Genomic DNA, 19,272 nt, shown 5'->3' with positions numbered 1-19,272 from the left:
AAACTGTTAATAAGGCCGACACTAATATTATTACCAGCCCAATCCTCAAGACTCAAAGTAGTGCCATCACACCCTCCTTTTCTTGTAAGGTATCTTGTAGAGATCAGGGAGTGGGAGTGGGAGGTGCATCAAAAATGAACCTTACAAGCTAAGTGATTATCCCCTTCACAGTTAGGATTTTCAAGTAAGGTGCGCGGCTGCAGTTATCTGCATTGTAATTACCAAAAAGCAATGGAAAAGCCATGTATGTCTGCTATTTCTGAACAAAGGGGACCCCAGAGAAGCTTTGATAATTATATATTATATATAGTTTTCATAGGTAAAGAAAAATAAAACTAAAGTTCTGTTTCTGTTTAAACGGAGTGATAGCAAAACCGATAAAAAATTCTCCGCTACTTTAGGCAAGTTTTTCTCTGAAACTCCCAGTAGTGAAGGAGTTAATATGATAATGGAAGTAAAAGTGTCTTAAAATGACAAGCTCTATCTGAATTGCGGAAGTTAAACTTTGACTTTCAAGTCCCTTTACTGTTGAATTTAAAGGGACAGTAAAGTCAAAATTTAACTTTCATGATTCAGTTACAGAGTCTGTAATTTTAAAGAACTTTCCAATTTACTTCTATTATCAAATTTACTTTGTTCTCTTGATATCATTTGTTGAGAGTAAAGCTAGGTGTGCATGTGTCTTTAGCAGGCTATGTATAACATTGCTATAAACAATGATGCAAACACTGTTGTCAGATGGCTAGGGACACGTGCACGTTCCTAAGCTCACCTAGGATTACTCTTTAATAAAAGATACCAAGAGAACTAAGCAAAATTGACAGGAATTGATTGAAAAGTTGTTTAAAATGACATGCTCTATCTAGCCCATTGAAGTTTAATTTTTGCTTTACAGTCTTTTTAAGGGACTGGTTTTGTGTCCTTTAATCTAATGATAATTTAAATAAAAACATAAATTATGCTTACCTGATAATTTTCTTTCCATTTGTATGAGAAGAGTCCATGGCTTCATTCCTTAAATGTGGGAAACATAGAACCTGGCCACCAGGAGGAGGCAAAGACACCCCAGCCAAAGGCTTAAATACCTTAACCACTCCCCTCATCCCCCAGTCATTCTGCCGAGGGAACAAGGAACAGTAGGAGAAATATCAGGGTATAAATGGTGCCAGAAGAACAAAAAATGTTGGTCTGCCCAACGGAGAAAACGTGTGGGGGCCGTGGACTCTCCTCATACAGATAGAAAGGAAATTATCAGGTAAGCATAATTTATGGTTTCCATCTTAATATGAGGAGAGTCCACGGCTTCATTCCTTACTTGTGGGAAACATATACCCAAGCTCTAGAGGACACTGAATGAAACAGGGGGGGGGGGGTAAAAAAAAGAGAGAGAGACCCTATTCTGAGGGCACCACAGCCTGCAAAACTTTTCTCCCAAAAGCTGCTTTTGTAAAAATCTATTTTTTTTGTGAAAAAGTATGTAAGGAGGACCAGGTAGCCGCCCTACAAACCTGCTTCATAGAGACCTTATTCTTGAAGGCACAAGAAGAAGCCACAGCTCTAGTTTAATGAGCCGTAATCCTCTGAGGAGGCTCATGTTCCGCTGTTTCATATGCTAAGCAGATAATGCTACTCAACGAAAAAGATAGGGAAGTGGCAGAAGCCTTCTGTCCTTCCCAGAATAGACAACAAACAATCCTGAAGTCTGTCTAAAATCCTTCGTAGCCTGAAGATAGAATTTCAAAGCCCGAACCACATCCAAATTATGAAGTAATCGTTCCTTCAAAGAAAAAGGAATAGGACACAAGGAAGGAACCACAATCTCCTAATTGATGTTGCGATCAGACACCACCTTAGGGATAAAACCCAACCCAGTGCAAAGAACAGCCTTATCAGCATGAAAAACTAGGTAAGGAGGCTCACATTGCAAGGCCGCCATCTCAGAGACTCTGCGTGCCGAAGCAATAGCCAGTAGAAAAAAACATTCCAAGACAGTAACTTCATGTCAACCGAATGCATGGACTCAAACGGAGCCCTCTGCAAAACCTTAAGAACCAAATTTAAACTCCAAGGAGGAGCGGAATGTCTAAACAAAGGCCTGATTCTGGACAGAGCCTGAACAAAAGACTGAATATCAGGAAGCTCCGCAAGCCTCTTGTGTAATAACACAGATAGCACCGAAATCTGTCCTTTTAAGGAACTAGCAGCAAGTCCCTTCTCCAAACCGTCCTGGAGAAAGGAAAGACTCCTGAATACCTTGACCTTATGCCAGGGGAATGATTAGTGCAAAAGAGATCTGGCGCTAAGAAATAGCTTGAATATAAACTACATATAATGAATATCGGAGGTGAAATGTGTAAATAAATGTAAATAATAATAGCTGATTAAATATTAATGACCTATAATTTATGAAAGCTCAAAAATGGGACACTTGTGTAATAATGCTGTATGATCAAATACTAATGATATGCATAAGTAATTATCAGAGTGACTCCAAAATACTCATAAATAATTTAATAAGTCAGCTAGGTGATGCGTCTAAAATGATAAGTCTAATACCAAATTCAGACTTATTTGAAGCAATACGATATAAATCACATATAAAATATACAATGAAACATAAAATATGGATTGTAGGGACGTCTCCCTATATATATATATAAAAAAACACAGTGTGCAAAAAATAAGCGCTGGTGGAAAACTCAGACCGCTAGAATCTGGCAGTTTAAAATATGTAAGGTACCTTACTCTTGTTCCGTTGGGTTAAAAACCAGCCATCTTCTAAACCAATCTCTGTTAACTGTGGCGTGAAACACCCACTGGATGAAGATATTGTGGCTGACTTCAGGTGACACACCTCCAATCCTATTGGCTGTAGCGTTACACACCCTTACTCTGATAGGTGGAAGTATGGGCCAATCCAGTACCAGGAATTACGCAATGGATAGAAAGTCAGTTTTGTTGCAAAGGAACTCGGTTAACCTTAGTGCATATGTCACTGTATGTGCGGAATCTTTGTATGGGAAAAAAGCCCTTAACTACAACATAGGCTGTGTGCTTCTTACTTCTCTGTTCAGTGTCTGTGGTCAGTACACGGAGGAAGGTGATTACAGAAAGTGCCCTCTGTTCCAATATTTCCAGTAGTTGCTCAGTACTCCCTGATCCCTGTTGTGGCTTTTTCTCCTAAGCCGTAGAAACTAGAGAGTCCACACAGGGGGCTGGAGTCGAGCTGGAGGAATCTTTGGGTCTTTCTTAATTCTCCGAAGTAGTGCGGTGATGAATCCTCTTTTCTCTGCTTATAACACTGGAGTAGATCTACGCGTTTCACCCTTCATGAGCTTTATCAAGATACTCCAGAGCTCTTAATTAGATCCTTTAAAGTGGTTCCTACTCATTCATTGGTTGGATATTCTTAGTTCTAATTGGATCCTGCATGTTTAGCACATCCCTTATTTAAGGTGGTATTCAGCGATGCCAAATTAAAATCTTACGATGGTATTTCAAATCGTCCACAATATATATACATAAACTCCTACTTGAAATGCACAATATACATCTTTTAGAAACCCTGAATACTTAATCATATCAAAATAGCCATTGATAAATGCAAAGCCTATATATGTATCTATTATAGTAAACTATATGATGGAAAATACAGTACTAAACACATTGAAAATAACTATTTATTTATTATCATATAACATATTTGTACTCATAAAAAGTGTTGCAACAGATATACATAGTGACCTATACTCAAAAGACAGCATGGTCTAATGTAATCTTATAATAGTGCTAGGAGTACTTCAATATCGGAAAACATTATATTGAACGTTTTTTACAGGAAAATTGAAATTTCCAATTCAGAATTAAGTCCCTGTGGTTGGAGGGTTTGTAATGAGTATATAGTTTTTGATTCTATTCTAAGTAGTTCTACTTCTAAACTACCTCCCCTCCAATTAGGTGTCACTTTTTTGATACCCCAAAATTTAAAATCAGTAATTTTATTATTGTGTATATCCATAAAATGTTGATATAAATAATTATCTTTCTTCCCTTTTTCGATGGTTCGAAGGTGTTCCTTGATTCTCTCTCTGAGCTTCCTTGTTGTTTCCCCTATGTATTGCTTATTGCAAGAACATTGTATCATATAGATTACACCTTTATCTTGACATCTGATTGTTTCATTGATGTCATAAGTTTTCCCTGTTTATTCAATTTTATATATTTTTGTTTTGGAGCTATATTGGAATGATTTACATCCAAAGCAGGGAAAGAAACCAGTTATCACATTTCCAGAGAGATCTAATTGTCTACCATTGGTTCTATCAGTTTTAAACTCACTTGGTGCTAGTATTGTTTTAAGGTTTTTAGCTTTCCTATAGATTATATTAGGGTACGGTGTTATCTTATTTCCAATAATGGGTCATTTTGTACTAGGTGCCAGTGTTTGTTCATTATCTTTTTTAGGATCCTATAATCTTCGTTGTAATTTGTTATTAATGACACATTGATCATATCTGTTTCCCTTTTATTTATTGGTACTTTGTCCTTATATTTAAGTAATACTTTCCTATCTACTAACTTTATTTCATTTTTAGCTTTTGTGACTAGATCCTTCTCATAACCGTTCTCTAGGAATTTACGTTCAAGAATATCTGCTTGCTCAAGGTAATCCTCTACTTTAGAGCAATTTCTACGTAACCTCACACACTGACTCGTAGGGACATTTTCCTTCCATCTTTTCAAATGACAACTCTCTGAATGAATTAGGTTGTTCGCATCTACTGTTTTAAAATATGTTCTTGTATTTAGTGTGTCATTTACTATTTCAATTTCTAGATCTAGAGAAATAATTTTTTTCTTCACTTATTGTATTAGTGAATTTCAAGTCTACTGTATTCTTATTCATATCTAACAAAAAACATTCTAGGTCGGTTTGTTCTCCGCTCCACACCATTAAGATGTCATCAATGTATCTTTTATATAGCACGAGGAATATATCGTAATATATCAATACATTTTTACAAAAAAATGTCAAAGCTCTACCATCTCACTTAAAAGATACCACAGATATACTACAAATTTTAGAAATTGAATGGAAAAATAATTACCATCTAGTGACAAGTGACGTTTCGTCACTTTACACATGTATTAAACATGAATGTGGTTAAAAGGCAATAGAGAAATGTTTAAATAACAATAAGAAATTACATAACGATCAATCTAAATTTACCGTAGAAGGTATTTCTTTAATTTTAAATCAAAACTATTTTGGTTTTATTTAAAGACCACAGGCACAGCCATGGGCACGAGGTTTGTGCCAAGTTATGCAAATTTATTTATGGGAGAATGGGAAAGAGATTTTATCCAAAACCATGAACTTGGCGTCCTATTGGACACAGTACCAATAAATAAAAGTGAAACAGATATGATCAAGGTGTCATTAATAACAAATTACAATGAAGATTATAGGATCCTAAAAAAGATAATGAACAAACACTGGCACCTAGTACAAAATGACCCAGTTATTGGGAATAAGATAACACCGTACCCTAATATAATCTATAGGAAAGCTAAAAACCTTAAAACAATACTAGCACCAAGTGTGTTTAAAACTGATAGAACCAATGGTAGACAATTAGATCTCTGTGGAAATGAGATAACTGTATTCTTTCCCTGCTTTGGATGTAAATCATGCCAATATAGCTCCAAAACAAAAAAATACATAAATTAGAACAAACAGGGAAAACTTATGACATCAATGAAACAATCAGATGTCAAAATAAAGGTGTAATCAATATGATACAATGCTCTTGCAATAAGCAATACGTAGGGGAAACAACAAGAACGCTCAGAGAGAGAATCAGGGAACACCTTTGGACCATCGAAAAAGGGAAGAAAGATAATTATTTATATCAACATTTTATGGATATACACAATAATAAAATTACTGATTTTAAATTTTGGGGTATCAAAAAAGTGACACCTAATTGGAGGGGAGGTAGTTTAGAAGTAGAACTACTTAGAATAGAATCAGAAACTATATACTCAATTCAAACCCTCCAACAACAGGGACTTAATTCAGAATTGAAAATTTCAATTTTCCTGTAAAAAAGCGTTCAATATAATGTTTTCCAATATTGAAGTCCTCCTAGCACTAATATAAGATTACATTAGACCATGCTGTCTTTTGAGTACAGGTCACTATGTATATCTGTCGCCACACTTTTTATGAGTACAAATATATAATATGATAATAAATTAAAAAATTGTTATTTTCAATGTGTTTAGTACTGTATTTTCCATCATATATTATTCACAGCACTACTTCAGAGAACTAAGAAAGACCCAAAGATTCCTTCAGCTCGACTCCAGCCCTCTGTGTGGACTCTCTAGTTTCTACGGCTTAGGAGGAAAAGCCAAGACAGGGATCAGGGAGTACTGAGCAACTACTGGAAATATTGGAACAGAGGGCACTTTCTGCAATCACCTTCCTCCATGTACTGACCGCAGACACTGAACAGAGAAGTAAGAAGCACACAGCCTATGTTGTGGTTAAGGGCTTTTTTCCCATACAAAGATTCTGCATATACAGTGACATATGCACAAAGGTTAACCGTGTTCCTTTGCAACAAAACTGACTTTCTATCCATTGCGTAATTCCTGGTACTGGATTGGCCCATTCTTCCACCTATCAGAGCAAAGGTGTGTAACGCTACAGCCAATAGGATTGGAGGTGTGTCACCCAAAGTCAGCCACAATATCTTCATCCGTTGGGGGTTTCACGCCACAGTTAACAGAGATTGGTTTCGAAGATGGCTTGTTTTTAACCCAACGGGACAAGAGTAAGGTACCTTACATATTTTAAACTGCCAGATTCTAGTGCGTCCGTAGTCACAATGTTCCAGGATAATCTCAAGAAGGATGTCACCTGGGACAGGCGATCTGGACAGAGCCACCAAGAGAGCAACTCTCTCGACCGTTTGACCAGAGAAATCTGTAGGGATAGATCAGAGTGATTGCCGTTCCATTGCCTCAATATGCACAACTAAAGAGGTCTGAGATGGAACCTGGCGAATGGAATCTATGCTGGACACCCTGAGGCCCATTACTTCCATACATCGGGCCACAGATGGACTTAAGGAGGTCTGGAAGTAATTTTGCAACGTCTCTGGTCTGTAAGGAATATCTTCATGGATATGGAATCTATTATCGTGCCCAGGAATTCCACTCTCATACTGGGGACCAGAGAACTCTTTTCTAAGTTTATCTTCCATTCATGAGATTGAAGAAGAAGTAGCAGATCACTTGAATGGTCTTCTGCCAGCTGGCAGGACAGAACCTTCATAAAGACTCTTGAGGCAGTAGCTAGACCAAATGGGAGAGCCACAAACTGGAAGTGCTGGTCCAGAAAGGTGAATCTTAAGAACTTGAAGTGATCCTTGCGTATTGGCACATGAAGGTAAGCATCCTTCAAATCTATCATAGTTATGAACTGTCTTTCTTGAACTAAGGGCAGAATCAACCTTATTGTCTCCATCTTGAACAATGGCACAGACAGAAGCTTGTTTAAGCACTTTAGGTCTAGATTCGTGTGAAACGTACCCTCCTCCTTTGGGACCACAAAAAGGTTTGGGTAGTATCCCAGACCTCTCTCTGCTAGAGGTACTGGCAAAATCACTCCTAGGGAGGAGAGATCCCTCACGCACCCTAGTAAAGCATCCCATTTTTCTGGTCTTGAAGACAGGCTTGATAAGAGGAATCTACACCTGGGTGGATGAGATTTGAAACTGTAACCATGACGTTTCGTCTGAGTTCGCTCAATCTGATTGGCTGATCGGATCAGCCAATCGGATTGAACTTGATTCTGATTGGCTGATTCCATCAGCCAATCAGAATTTTCTTACCTTAATTCCAATTGGCTGATAGAATCCTATCAGCCAATCGGAATTCGAGGGACGCCATCTTGAATGACGTCCCTTAAAGGAACCGTCATTCGTCGGGAAGTCGTCGGAGAAGATGGATGTTCCGCGTCGGCGGGATGAACATGGATCCGGAAGAAAGAAGATTGAAGATGCCGCTTGATAGAAGACTTCAGCCCGATCATGGACCTCTTCAGCTCCCGCTTGGATGAAGACTTCAGCCCGATCATGGACCTCTTCAGCTCCCACTTGGATGAAGACTTCAGTTGGATCATGGACATCTTCAGCCCCCCGCTTGGGCTTGGATCAAGACATCGGAGGAGCTCTTCTGGATCGATCGGTGAACCCGGCGTGGTGAAGACAAGGTAGGGAGATCTTCAGGGGCTTAGTGTTAGGTTTATTTAAGGGGGGTTTGGGTTAGATTAGGGGTATGTGGGTGGTGGGTTGTAATGTTGGGGGGGTATTGTATGTTTTTTTTTACAGGCAAAAGAGCTGAATTCTTTGGGGCATGCCCTGCAAAGGGCCCTTTTCAGGGCTGGTAAGGTAAAAGAGCTTTTCTATTTTAATTTTAGAATAGGGTAGGGCATTTTTTTTATTTTGGGGGTCTTTGTTATTTTATTAGGGGGCTTAGAGTAGGTGTAATTAGTTTAAAATTGTTGTAATATTTTTCTAATGTTTGTAAATATTTTTTTATTTTTTGTAACTTAGTTCTTTTTTATTTTTGTACTTTAGTTAGTTTATTTAATTGTATTTATTTGTAGGTATTGTATTTAATTAATTTATTGATAGTGTAGTGTTAGGTTTAATTGTAGATAATTGTAGGTATTTTATTTAATTAATTTATTGATAGTGTAGTGTTAGGTTTAATTGTAACTTAGGTTAGGATTTATTTTACAGGTAATTTTGTAATTATTTTAACTAGGTAGCTATTAAATAGTTATTAACTATTTAATAGCTATTGTACCTGGTTAAAATAAATACAAAGTTGCCTGTAAAATAAATATTAATCCTAAAATAGCTACAATATAATTATTATTTATATTGTAGCTATATTAGGGTTTATTTTACAGGTAAGTATTTAGCTTTAAATAGGAATAATTTATTTAATAAGAGTTAATTTATTTCGTTAGATAAAAATTATATTTAACTTAGGGGGGTGTTAGGGTTAGGGTTAGAATTAGCTTTAGGGGTTAAAAAATGTATTAGAGTAGCGGTGAGCTCCGGTCGGCAGATTAGAGGTTAATGCTTGAAGTTAGGTGTTGGCGATGTTAGGGAGGGCAGATTAGGGGTTAATACTATTTATTATAGGATTATTGAGGTGGGAGTGAGGCGGATTAGGGGTTAATACATTTATTATAGTAGCGGTGCAGTCCGGTCGGCAGATTAGTGGTTAATAAGTGTAGATAGGTGGCGGCGACGTTGGGGGCGGCAGATTAGGGGTTAATAAATATAATATAGGGGTCGGCGGTATTAGGGGCAGCAGATTAGGGGTACATAGGGATAACGTAGGTGGCGGCGGTGTATGGAGCGGCAGATTAGGGGTTAAAAAATTTTAATAGAGTGGCGGCGATGTGGGGGGGCCTCGATTTAGGGGTACATAGGTAGTTTATGGGTGTTAGTGTACTTTAGAGCACAGTAGTTAAGAGCTTTATAAACCGGCGTTAGCCCAGAAAGCTCTTAACTACTGACTTTTTTCTGCGGCTGGAGTTTTGTCGTTAGATTTCTAACGCTCACTTCAGCCAAGACCCTAAATACCGGCGTTAGGAAGATCCCATTGAAAAGATAAGATACGCAAATGGTGTAGGGGGATCTGCGGTATGGAAAAGTCACGGCTGCAAAGTGAGCGTTAGACCCTTTCCTGACTGACTCCAAATACCAGCGGGCGGTAAAAAACAGAATTTATGCTTACCTGATAAATTACTTTCTCCAACGGTGTGTCCGGTCCACGGCGTCAATCTTACTTGTGGGATATTCTCTTCCCCAACAGGAAATGGCAAAGAGCCCAGCAAAGCTGGTCACATGATCCCTCCTAGGCTCCGCCTACCCCAGTCATTCGACCGACGTACAGGAGGAAATATGCATAGGAGAAACCATATGATACCGTGGTGACTGTAGTTAGAAAAAATAATTCATCATACCTGATTAAAAAAACCAGGGCGGGCCGTGGACCGGACACACCGTTGGAGAAAGTAATTTATCAGGTAAGCATAAATTCTGTTTTCTCCAACATAGGTGTGTCCGGTCCACGGCGTCATCCTTACTTGTGGGAACCAATACCAAAGCTTTAGGACACGGATGAAGGGAGGGAGCAAATCAGGTCACCTAAATGGAAGGCACCACGGCTTGCAAAACCTTTCTCCCAAAAATAGCCTCCGAAGAAGCAAAAGTATCAAATTTGTAAAATTTGGCAAAAGTGTGCAGTGAAGACCAAGTCGCTGCCTTACATATCTGGTCAACAGAAGCCTCGTTCTTGAAGGCCCATGTGGAAGCCACAGCCCTAGTGGAATGAGCTGTGATTCTTTCAGGAGGCTGCCGTCCGGCAGTCCCATAAGCCAATCGGATAATGCTTTTAAGCCAAAAAGAAAGAGAGGTAGAAGTTGCTTTTTGACCTCTCCTTTTACCAGAATAAACAACAAACAAAGAAGATGTTTGTCTGAAATCTTTAGTGGCCTCTAAATAGAATTTCAGAGCACGGACTACGTCCAAATTGTGTAACAAACGTTCCTTCTTTGAAACTGGATTCGGACACAAAGAAGGTACAACTATCTCGTGGTTAATATTTTTGTTGGAAACAACTTTCGGAAGAAAACCAGGCTTAGTACGCAAAACCACCTTATCTGCATGGAACACCAGATAGGGCGGAGAACACTGCAGAGCAGATAATTCAGAAACTCTTCTAGCAGAAGAAATTGCAACCAAAAACAAAACTTTCCAAGATAATAACTTAATATCTACGGAATGTAAGGGTTCAAACGGAACCCCTTGAAGAACTGAAAGAACTAGATTAAGACTCCAGGGAGGAGTCAAAGGTCTGTAAACAGGCTTGATTCTAACCAGAGCCTGAACAAACGCTTGAACGTCTGGCACAGCTGCCAGCCTTTTGTGAAGTAAAACAGATAAAGCAGAGATCTGTCCCTTCAGAGAACTTGCAGATAATCCTTTCTCCAAACCTTCTTGTAGAAAGGATAGAATCTTAGGAATTTTTATCTTGTTCCATGGGAATCCTTTAGATTCACACCAACAGATATATTTTTTCCATATTTTATGGTAAATTTTTCTAGTTACAGGCTTTCTAGCCTGAATCAGAGTATCTATTACAGAATCTGAAAACCCACGCTTTGATAAAATCAAGCGTTCAATCTCCAAGCAGTCAGTTGGAGGGAAACCAGATTCGGATGTTCGAATGGACCTTGAACAAGAAGGTCCTGTCTCAAAGGTAGCTTCCATGGTGGAGCCGATGACATATTCACCAGGTCTGCATACCAAGTCCTGCGTGGCCACGCAGGAGCTATCAAGATCACCAAAGCCCTCTCCTGATTGATCCTGGCTACCAGCCTGGGAATGAGAGGAAACGGTGGGAATACATAAGCTAGGTTGAAGGTCCAAGGTGCTACTAGTGCATCTACTAGAGCCGCCTTGGGATCCCTGGATCTGGACCCGTAACAAGGAACCTTGAAGTTCTGACGAGAGGCCATCAGATCCATGTCTGGAATGCCCCATAATTGAGTTATTTGGGCAAAGATTTCCGGATGGAGTTCCCACTCCCCCGGATGGAATGTCTGACGACTCAGAAAATCCGCTTCCCAATTTTCCACTCCTGGGATGTGGATTGCAGACAAGTGGCAGGAGTGATCCTCCGCCCATTGAATTATCTTGGTCACTTCCTCCATCGCCAGGGAACTCCTTGTTCCCCCCTGATGGTTGATATATGCAACAGTCGTCATGTTGTCTGATTGAAACCTTATGAATTTGGCCTTTGCTAGATGAGGCAAAGCTTTGAGAGCATTGAATATCGCTCTCAGTTCCAGAATGTTTATCGGGAGAAGAGATTCTTCCCGAGACCATAGACCCTGAGCTTTCAGGGGTTCCCAGACCGCGCCCCAGCCCACCAGACTGGCGTCGGTCGTGACAATGACCCACTCTGGTCTGCGGAAGCTCATTCCCTGTGACAGGTTGTCCAGGATCAGCCACCAACGGAGTGAATCTCTGGTCCTTTGATCTACTTGAATCGTCGGAGACAAGTCTGTATAATCCCCATTCCACTGTCTGAGCATGCACAGTTGTAATGGTCTTAGATGAATTCGTGCAAAAGGAACTATGTCCATCGCTGCAACCATCAATCCTATTACTTCCATGCACTGCGCTATGGAAGGACGAAGAACAGAATGAAGTACTTGACAAGAGCTTAGAAGTTTTGATTTTCTGACCTCTGTCAGAAAAATCCTCATTTCTAAGGAATCTATTATTGTTCCCAAGAAGGGAACTCTTGTTGACGGGGACAGAGAACTTTTTTCTATGTTCACTTTCCATCCGTGAGATCTGAGAAAGGCTAGGACGATGTCCGTATGAGCCTTTGCTTTTGACAGAGACGACGCTTGAATCAGGATGTCGTCCAAGTACGGTACTACTGCAATGCCCCTTGGTCTTAGAACCGCTAGAAGGGACCCTAGTACCTTTGTGAAAATTCTCGGAGCAGTGGCTAATCCGAATGGAAGTGCCACAAACTGGTAATGCTTGTCCAGAAAAGTGAACCTTAGGAACTGATGATGTTCCTTGTGGATAGGAATATGGAGGTACGCATCCTTTAAATCCACCGTGGTCATAAATTGACCTTCCTGGATGGTAGGAAGGATCGTTCGAATGGTTTCCATTTTGAACGATGGAACCCTGAGAAATTTGTTTAGGATCTTGAGATCTAAAATTGGTCTGAATGTTCCCTCTTTTTTGGGAACTATGAACAGGTTGGAGTAAAACCCCATCCCTTGTTCTCCTATTGGAACTGGATGAATTACTCCCATCTTTAACAGGTCTTCTACACAATGTAAGAATGCCTGTCTTTTTATTTGGTTTGAAGATAATTGAGACCTGTGGAACCTTCCCCTTGGGGGTAGTTCCTTGAATTCCAGGAGATAACCCTGAGAAACTATTTCTAGTGCCCAAGGATCCTGAACATCTCTTGCCCAAGCCTGAGCAAAGAGAGAAAGTCTGCCCCCCACCAGATCCGGTCCCGGATCGGGGGCCATCCCTTCATGCTGTTTTGGTAGCAGTGGCAGGCTTCTTGGCCTGCTTACCCTTGTTCCAGCCTTGCATCGGTCTCCAGGCTGGTTTGGGTTGAGAAGTATTACCCTCTTGCTTAGAGGATGTAGAATTAGAGGCTGGTCCGTTTCTGCGAAAGGGACGAAAATTAGGCTTATTTTTAGCCTTAAAAGACCTATCCTGAGGAAGGGCGTGGCCCTTTCCCCCGGTGATGTCTGAAATAATCTCTTTCAAATCAGGACCAAACAGTGTTTTACCCTTGAAAGGGATGTTAAGCAATTTTGTCTTGGAAGACACATCCGCTGACCAAGACTTTAGCCAAAGCGCTCTGCGCGCCACGATAGCAAACCCTGAATTTTTCGCCGCTAATCTAGCTAATTGCAAAGCGGCATCTAAAATAAAAGAGTTAGCCAATTTAAGTGCTTGAACTCTGTCCATAACCTCCTCATACGAAGATTCTTTATTGAGCGACTTTTCTAGTTCTTCGAACCAGAAACACGCTGCCGTAGTGACAGGAACAATGCATGAAATTGGTTGTAGAAGGTAACCTTGCTGAACAAACATCTTTTTAAGCAAACCCTCTAATTTTTTATCCATAGGATCTTTGAAAGCACAACTATCCTCTATGGGAATAGTAGTGCGTTTGTTTAGAGTAGAGACCGCCCCCTCGACCTTGGGGACTGTCTGCCATAAGTCCTTTCTGGGGTCGACTATAGGAAATAATTTCTTAAATATAGGGGAGGAACAAAAAGTATGCCGGGCCTTTCCCACTCCTTATTTACTATGTCCGCCACCCGCTTGGGTATAGGAAAAGCATCGGGGGGCACCGGAACCTCTAGGAACTTGTCCATCTTACATAATTTCTCTGGAATGACCAAATTGTCACAATCATCCAGAGTAGATAATACCTCCTTAAGCAGTGCGCGGAGATGTTCTAATTTAAATTTAAATGTTACAACATCAGGTTCAGCTTGTTGAGAAATTTTTCCTGAATCTGAAATTTCTCCCTCAGACAAAACCTCCCTCCTGGCCCCTTCAGATTGGTGTGAGGGTATGTCAGAACCGTTATCATCAGCGTCCTCTTGCTCTTCAGTGTTTAAAACAGAGCAATCGCGCTTTCTCTGATAAGTAGGCATTTTAGATAAAATGTTTGCAATAGAATTATCCATAACAGCCGTTATTGTTGCATGGTAATAAGTATTGGCGCACTAGATGTACTAGGGGCCTCTTGTGTGGGCAAAACTGGTGTAGACACAGAAGGGGATGATGCAGTACCATGCTTACTCCCCTCATTTGAGGAATCATTTTGGGCAATATCATTATCTGTGGCATCATTGTCCCTACTTTGTTTGGACACTATGTCACAATCATCACATATATTTAAATGGGGAGAAACCTTGGCTTTCATACATATAGAACATCGCTTATCTGATGGTTCAGACATGTTAAACAGGCTTAAACTAGTCAACAAAGCACAAAAAACGTTTTAAAATATAACCGTTACTGTCACTTTAAATTTTAAACAGAACACACTTTATTACTGAATATGTGAAAAAGCATGAAGGAATTGTTCAAAATTCACCAAAATTTCACCACAGTGTCTTAAAGCCTTAAAAGTATTGCACACCAAATTTGAAAGCTTTAACCCTTAAAATAACGGAACCGGAGACGTATTTACATTTAACCCCTATACAGTCCCAGGTATCTGCTTTGCTGAGACGTAACCAAGCCCAGAGGGGAATACGATACCAAATGATGCCTTCTATAAGCTTTTTCAGTGGTTCTTAGCTCCTCACACATGCATCTGCATGCCTTGCTTTCCAAAAACAACTGCGCATTAGTGGAGCGAAAATGAGGCTCTGCCTATGACTAGAAAAGGCCCCCATCTGAAAAAGGTGTCCAATACAGTGCCTGCCGTTTTTTAACAACAATCCCCAAGATTATAATAACTATTAAGAGTTATAATCTGCCAAATATGCTTAGCAAAGTAATCGATTTAGCCCAGAAAAATGTCTACCAGTTTTTTAAGCCCTTATAAAGCCCTTTATTCTTTTACTTAATCTAAGAAAATGGCTTACCGGTCCCCATAGGGGAAATGACAGCCTTCCAGCATTATAAAGTCTTGTTAGAAATGTGGCCAGTCATACCTCAAGCAGAAAAGTCTGCCAACTGTTTCCCCCAACTGAAGTTACTTCATCTCAACAGTCCTGTGTGGAAACAGCAATCGATTTTAGTAACGTTTGCTAAAATCATCTTCCTCTTACAAACAGAAATCTTCATCTCTTTTCTGTTTCAGAGTAAATAGTACATACCAGCACTATTTTAAAATAACAAACACTTGATTGAAGGATAAAAACTACATTTAAACACCAAAAAACTCTTAACCATCTCCGTGGAGATGTTGCCGGTGCAACGGCAAAGAGAATGACTGGGGTAGGCGGAGCCTAGGAGGGATCATGTGACCAGCTTTGCTGGGCTCTTTGCCATTTCCTGTTGGGGAAGAGAATATCCCACAAGTAAGGATGACGCCGTGGACCGGACACACCTATGTTGGAGAAACCAGCGTTAGGAGCCTCTAACGCTGGTTTTGACGGCTACCGCCAAACTCTAAATCTAGGCCTATGTTTACATCCATTTTATTTTTACTCTTGAAAAAGTCTGAGCGAACTCAGACAAAACGTACGTAAAGTTACATTGATCCACTAGCTATATTGTATCAGGTTCCAGCACTTCCCACCCAGACTTGGTATATTCCGACCGAGATGTTCATGTTTGGGCTGTGAATTCTGACATTACACTGGAGGGGTCAACTTATGTTTGAAACTGCTGTTTTTATTCCTAAACGTTTGTGAGTATGTATTGTGTACTTACATTAATACCACAATAAATTACCCTGCACTTGAATTGGGCTGCGCCTGTCTTCTATTGTATTCTAATTTGGTAGATGACCCCTGGGAAGGATAGCAGTATTTAACCTTTCTCTTGTGCTTAGCAGGGCGAGGTAAAGCACTAAAGGCCGCAGACACTGCAACTGTTCAGAAAAGTCTGGCGGTAAGAGGGCCCCTCCCGAAGGAGGATTAGTGAAGCAATGGGGTCCTGCATGTGTAATCGGAAATTATTGCAGGGAACGCACCTCACGGGACGGAGACCCTTTAGAGGTGGACGGCTCAGTTATACTAAACAGCTTAGTCTTTTTTTAGACATAACTACTTTATCAAGGCATTTGGAACAAAATTGAGCAGGAGGGTATACAATAGCCTCCTCACAATAAAAGCAGGTATTAGATCTAGGTAAAAAGGGAGTACCCTCTAACGCATCAGAGTCCTTCATAGCTTGCGCTTTTAAAATGGATTATAGAAAAAGTAAATGGCATCTTTATACCCCCAATGGCCAGGACACTCACCACCTCCTTTGACCCAGGCCCCACAGAGAAAGCGCTTCTTCTCCTGTAAACCGCATGGTCAGGAAAGAGGATGTTAATGAGGCCACACCCGGTCACATGGAGTGTCATGCAGGACCGGCCCTGCTGCAGGAAGAAAAGCGTGCCAAACTGACAGGTTGCGCAGTTTATCCAAAACAAAAGTAAAATCTGAATGCTCCCACATCTGCCAGAGCCTCATCTCACACATGTCACAGCATAAAAACACAATAAAGCAAATCATGTTTAAATTTACTTTTATCACCAATTTTGCTTTGTTCTCTTGGTATTCTTAGTTGAAAGTTAAACCTAGGAGGTTCATATGCTAATTTCTTAGACCTTGAAGAACGCCTCTAATCTAAAAGCATTTTGACAGTTTTTCACAACTAGAGGGCGTTAGTTCATGTGTTTCACATAGATAACATTGAGCTCAGGCACATGAAGCTCCTAGTAGTAAGTACTGATTGGCTAAAAATGCAAGTCTGTCAAAAGAACTGAAATAAGGGGGCAGTTTGCAGAGGCTTATATACAAGTTAATCACAGAGGTAAAAGGTATATTATTATATAATTGGTTGGTTATGCAAAACTGGGGAATGGGTAATAAAGGGATTATCTACCATTTTAAACAACAAAAATTCTGGTGTTTACTGTCCCTTTAAGATGGAAAAAATGTTTTAGCATACAGTGATACAAATGTTATAACATTAATGCTAACAACAAAATTACAGAAATCATGCGGCATTACAGCTAACACATTATTCAAAACAAGACTAAAATAATCTTAATTATTAGAAAGAATTAAGAATGAATTAGTAAATAATACAGTAAAAAACAAATACATAATTAAATTACCTCTGATCCTGTGATATACATAAGTCCAGACATAGCACAAGCAATGGCATCATACCCAGCTCTCTGATATAAGGGACCTGTTTGACCGTAACCTGTAGACAACAAACTAGTAAGTACAAAATTAACTATCACAACATATTTTTTCCAGTACATTATCAAAATAACAATATAGACATGTGATCATTTAATAATAATTAAATGCAAACTGAAATACAAACAACATATATTGCTACCAATAAATACAATTATCAGTGTTAAAAGGATTTGCATCATAATAATAGTGTGCTACCAACTGGAATAATGGTAGATATATTAGACCAGGTGTTAGGTGGTGGGTCTCCCCTCTGGTGAATTTTACAAGATAGCAATACCATCCCCCATAGTAGATGTTACTTAAAGGGACATTAAAGTCAATATTAAACTTTCATGATTCAGAAGCAGCATGCAATTCTAAAGAACTTTTCAATTAACTTCTGTTATCAAAAATGCTTCATTCACTTGGAATCATTTACTGAAGCTTGTGGTTTCCATAGGATGGTGCGATGATCCTGTCCCAGGCCTCCCCTTATATGCTAATAACACTGTATTAGACAGATATAGAGATAAGCACTTATAGCAGGGGTCAAGTCGGGCGGGAACGCATGGGAACGGAGTTCCTGCACTATTTTTGCAGAAGGAACTAAGATCCCTCAGGACAGAGAACAGAAACACTTCAATAAACACTGCTGATGCTGGTGGGAGGAGCTGGACCACAGTCTGGTTAGAGGGATAGTGAGATCCTCTAGTAATGGGCAGTAACACTTCCTACAATACACTAAATGTAAGACTGTCAGCGGTCCTGCTGTGTTATCACCCCTGTTATTGATATTATCTTTATTATCCTTTATTACACATGGTGCTTACATTTCTGTGTGGCTTGCTCTGGGGTTATTTAGCTCCCCTCAGCAGAAATAGAACTATTGCACCTTAAGTGGGTGAGACTCTGTGACAGAGGAGGATTCTAAGGCCCAAAGGCAATCATTCAATGCTTCATTGGATTTAATTTGCTTTCATTAACCAAAGTCTATAGATTATATACATATAAATACTGTGTGTGTGTAAGTGTTAGTGTATAGATTTGTTAATGAAGTACACAAGTTATTTTCTCTATATTTTGTGCGTAGTGGAAGATTTTAAACTCACCTTTTACCTCCCCCTAATTTTAAATGTTGTTGTAATTTGCCCAAAATCAACTTCACCCAGCAGTGATTCAAACCTTCTCCCAGCTGATGAGTAGCAATAACTACGAAACAGTCTGTCCTGGGTTGGTTATGAATCACTGCACTAACCCTAGCTAAGTTTATAAGCTGTGTGAACAGCGATGCGTTGGCGTTAAGGGAATCTGCTGAAAAGCAGACTTGAAGTAAAAAGGTGTGTCATTGTGAACCTAATTTGCATATCTTATCCAGAATCCTTTGCTGCATTGGAAACAATGTATTCCAGAGGTTGTCTGTGGGAAAAACAAGCCTTCTGGACTGTCTAGATTTGTTAATGAACTACACAATGAGTTATGTTCTCTATATTTTGTGCGTAGTGGAGGATTTTAAACTCACCTTTTACCTCCTCCTAATTTTAAATGTTGTTTGTTTTATATATATATATATATATATATATATATATATATATATATATATATATATATATATATATATATATATGTGTGTGTGTGTGTGTGTGTGTGTGTGTGTGTGTAAAACAATCTTAATTGTGAGGGAGGGTGGAAGTCTTGGTGAGTTCCCACACTTTTTTTTGTAGGACTTGACCCCTGACTTATAGAACATATATCTT

At 39.6% G+C, this 19,272-nt stretch overlaps 1 protein-coding gene across 1 annotated transcript in view; it reads right to left on the bottom strand.

Moving 5' to 3' along the window:
• SUGCT (succinyl-CoA:glutarate-CoA transferase) overlaps nt 1-19,272 on the bottom strand; it is a 1,111,985-nt gene that overhangs the window by 718,198 nt on the left and 374,515 nt on the right. Inside the window, exon 7 of the mRNA XM_053715817.1 lies at nt 17,446-17,537. Coding sequence (XP_053571792.1) covers nt 17,446-17,537 — 92 coding nt within the window. The remainder of the gene's footprint in view (nt 1-17,445; nt 17,538-19,272) is intronic.

Source organism: Bombina bombina, chromosome 5 (genome assembly GCF_027579735.1).
Source record: "Bombina bombina isolate aBomBom1 chromosome 5, aBomBom1.pri, whole genome shotgun sequence".
In the NCBI taxonomy this organism is placed as follows: domain Eukaryota; kingdom Metazoa; phylum Chordata; class Amphibia; order Anura; family Bombinatoridae; genus Bombina; species Bombina bombina.
This window is presented reverse-complemented; position numbering and strand designations above follow the sequence as displayed.